We start from the raw sequence: 2,990 nt of genomic DNA, 5'->3' as shown, positions 1-2,990 counted from the left end.
CAAAGTGCTCAAACCCACAGCTTTAGCTGTGTTTTCTGAGTTCCCTCTTCCTGGTCATGCATGCCACCTTAGGTGAAGGCATTTGATTCCTTGAGCCTTAGTTTTCTCAACTATAAAATGGGGTTAGCAGTATAATCCACAGTCTCTTTTCTGAAACCCTTGGGTCAGATATCCTCCAGAATTCAGAATTTTTCAGTTTCAGACAAGTGACATGGTACATCCATTCTATATGACATAACATCCCACTGGGGTCTAGAAGTCCCTTGTAATGAAATACATTAGTGTTTCTACAACTGCAATTTTGAGCACTCATAATACATAAAATAAATGAAGATCATAAATTATCCCAAATCTGTTCAGGTCAAATTTGCTACCAAATGAATTTTTAAAAATTCTTGTTCAGTTTTCAGAGGCTTGAAGGTTTGGGGTTGCAGATAAGGACCATCCTATGTTGCGTCTCTATAGATAATTGGATGCAGCACAAAGAGATGAAAAAAAATGTTCATGGTTGAGGCCTGACCCAACCCAACTGTGAGGTTTGGGATAAGACAAGTCTCTGACAAGGCCAAGGGTGATGGGTGGAGAGAACCATTTGGAGTGGCTATTCTGTTACCCAAGTGTGTGAGCCTTCCAACTCTACAGATCTTGAGCCTCAGCCCTCATGGGGCCCTGAGCCTTTTCCAGGCGTCTGACTCAATCCACCTCCGGAACTGGATCTTTCTCTGGTGGGTCCTCAGGGAAGACCACTGCTGTACTGGTGACCGTGACCTGCCTTACAGTCATGACACCATGTCCACCCGGCGGACATCCCCAAGCAATGAAGGCATCCTCTGGGTGTTCTGGCTCCTCCGCTTGCCGCAGCTCTGCTCCACCTGCGTGGCCTTCTCGCTTGTGGCCGACATGGGCACTCTGAGAGGGGCCATAGGAAACTGGTCCATGTCCTTCTGGTGTGTCTGTTTCGCCATGACCTTCATCATTGCCTTAGTTGAGTGTTGCAGGCACCCGTCCAGCTTTCCTTTCTTCTGGTACAACATCTCTGTCACCTACACCTGCTACGCTGCCCTGATCTGCCTCTCGGCCTCCATCATCTACTCCATCACCTATGTCCAGTTCGTGCCTTATGGTCCTTACTGGGACCGGGCCATTGCCGCCACTGCTTTTTCCTGCATTGCATCTGTGCTGTATGCCATAGAAGTGGCCGGGATATGGGCATGTTATGAGATCGAGGAGATCTTCTTCTATGTGCTCACCACGCGATCCCTGTTGAAGGTGCTGGAGAGTTTCGTAGCTGGTGTCATCTTTGCCTTCCTCAGCAACACCTCCCTGTACCTGCACCAGCCGGCCCTGGAGTGGTGTGTGGCCGTGTACTCCATCTGCTTCATCCTGGCAGCTGTGGTCCTCCTGCTGGACCTGGCTGAATGGAAATACATGCTGCCTGGGCCCTTCTCCATTTTCCAGCTAGTGCTCAGCCTGGTCTCCGTCCTCCTCTATATCAGTGCTCTGGTCCTCTGGCCGCTCTACCAGTTCAGCGAGGAGCTCGGCGGGCAGCCCCAGAGGCCCAGTGATGAGGACTGCAGGGACGAGCTCACCTACGACATGTGCGCCTGGGACCAGCGCCTGGCTGTGGCCGTCCTGACAGCCGTCAACCTGCTGGTTTACGTGGCCGACCTGGGGTACTGGGCCCGCCAGGTGTCTGTAGGGACAGAGGACCAGCCCAGGGACTCACAGGAGGTATACTCACCGAACTCTGACATCCTCTGATGCCCTCTTCCTGGCCCCCTCTCTCCCTCCTCACATCCTTCCCCACGCATCTCACACTCTTTTCTTTTCCCTTCCCTCCTGCTGCTCTGTCTCCTTCCTGGTTTCCTTGGTTGTTCAATTTCTGTTTTGTCTCTTTCTCTTGCTTCTCTCATTTTGCCTTCATTTTCTGCTTTTTGGCCCTTTTCTGATCATCCTTAGTTTTCTTGTCTCCTGTGTCCTGATCACCTCTCCCCATTTTCCTTCTTCTGATCTATCAGGACCTGAGACTCCTTCCTTCTCTGCCCACAGCCTCCTCCCCCCTCCTAAGGTGCTGACTCCACAGCACACAGCCCTCTGTGCAGCTGTTCATGCCTTGGGCCTCCAGAGGGGCCTTGTAGCCAAAGCAAGTCTGTCCCTCTGGTATATGTATGATGGGTTTGGGGATGGGGATGGGTAGCTAGGCATTGGGTCCTCTTTCTTTATGTACAGTATGTCTCTCATTTAAGTTAAAAAAAAAGTCTCTGGAGGTCAGTAATTTCGAGTGGGTGGGAGTCTTGAAGCAGAGACCCTGGGTCCCTAGGCCCCAGCTGGTGGTTGGCGCTATCTGACATTTGCCCTAGAATTTTTCCAAGCTTATTGAAAACCCACTGCCTACAGAAGCCATCTTAAAGGAAGCAAAGGCTGAATGCCTCCCTATCCCAACTACTCTCTGGGGAATCAAAGCAGGAGCTGCCGAAGAACCCCAGGGTCTTGAAGACAGCTGTCTGCAGTGTTGGTGAGGGGCAGCGATGTGGCCCTCTGCCTCAGTGATCAAAACTGCAGGTCCTGCCTCTGCAGGGAGAAGAGCATGGCCCTGCCAGCCTTAAAGCTGATATTAGCCTGCCTGGGATCATTTGTTTTCTTTTTCTGGTCAGGAGGACAAAATTGACTGAATGGACCTGTTCTTAAAGGTGAAATTTCTTTTCTATTTTTCTGGGGAAGGTGGGTTGACTGAGTGGGGATTTCAGCTGCTGTAGTCAAGTGAATTGCAGTACTTGAATGTGTGTGTGCACACACATCAGTGGCTTTTTGCCACTGCGTTCTGCTTTTCTGAGACTCAGGCATAAAGTGACCTATATAAATGTAGAAAAAAATATGCATGGTTTCTTTTAATTACCTAGAGTTTCCAATCCCCATCAGCTCCTGCTGTCAACCATAGAAATCTTGTCCTTTCTTCCACATCCACAATTGTTCTTTTTTAAAAACCTCAA

General features: G+C 49.9%; 1 protein-coding gene across 1 annotated transcript; it reads left to right on the top strand.

Annotated features, from left to right (window-relative positions):
- Window positions 1-789: 789 nt before the first annotated feature.
- On the top strand, window positions 790-2,041 carry LOC102280943 (myeloid-associated differentiation marker). The gene has a single exon (XM_005910609.3). It carries the CDS (start codon window positions 790-792, stop codon window positions 1,759-1,761), a length of 972 nt encoding a protein of 323 aa, XP_005910671.2. The 3' UTR covers window positions 1,762-2,041.
- Window positions 2,042-2,990: the final 949 nt, after the last annotated feature.

This window comes from Bos mutus, unplaced genomic scaffold (assembly GCF_027580195.1).
Source record: "Bos mutus isolate GX-2022 unplaced genomic scaffold, NWIPB_WYAK_1.1 CTG1529, whole genome shotgun sequence".
NCBI lineage: Eukaryota > Metazoa > Chordata > Mammalia > Artiodactyla > Bovidae > Bos > Bos mutus.
The sequence above is the reverse complement of the archived record's forward strand: the minus strand, read 5'-3'. Positions and strand labels throughout refer to the sequence as shown.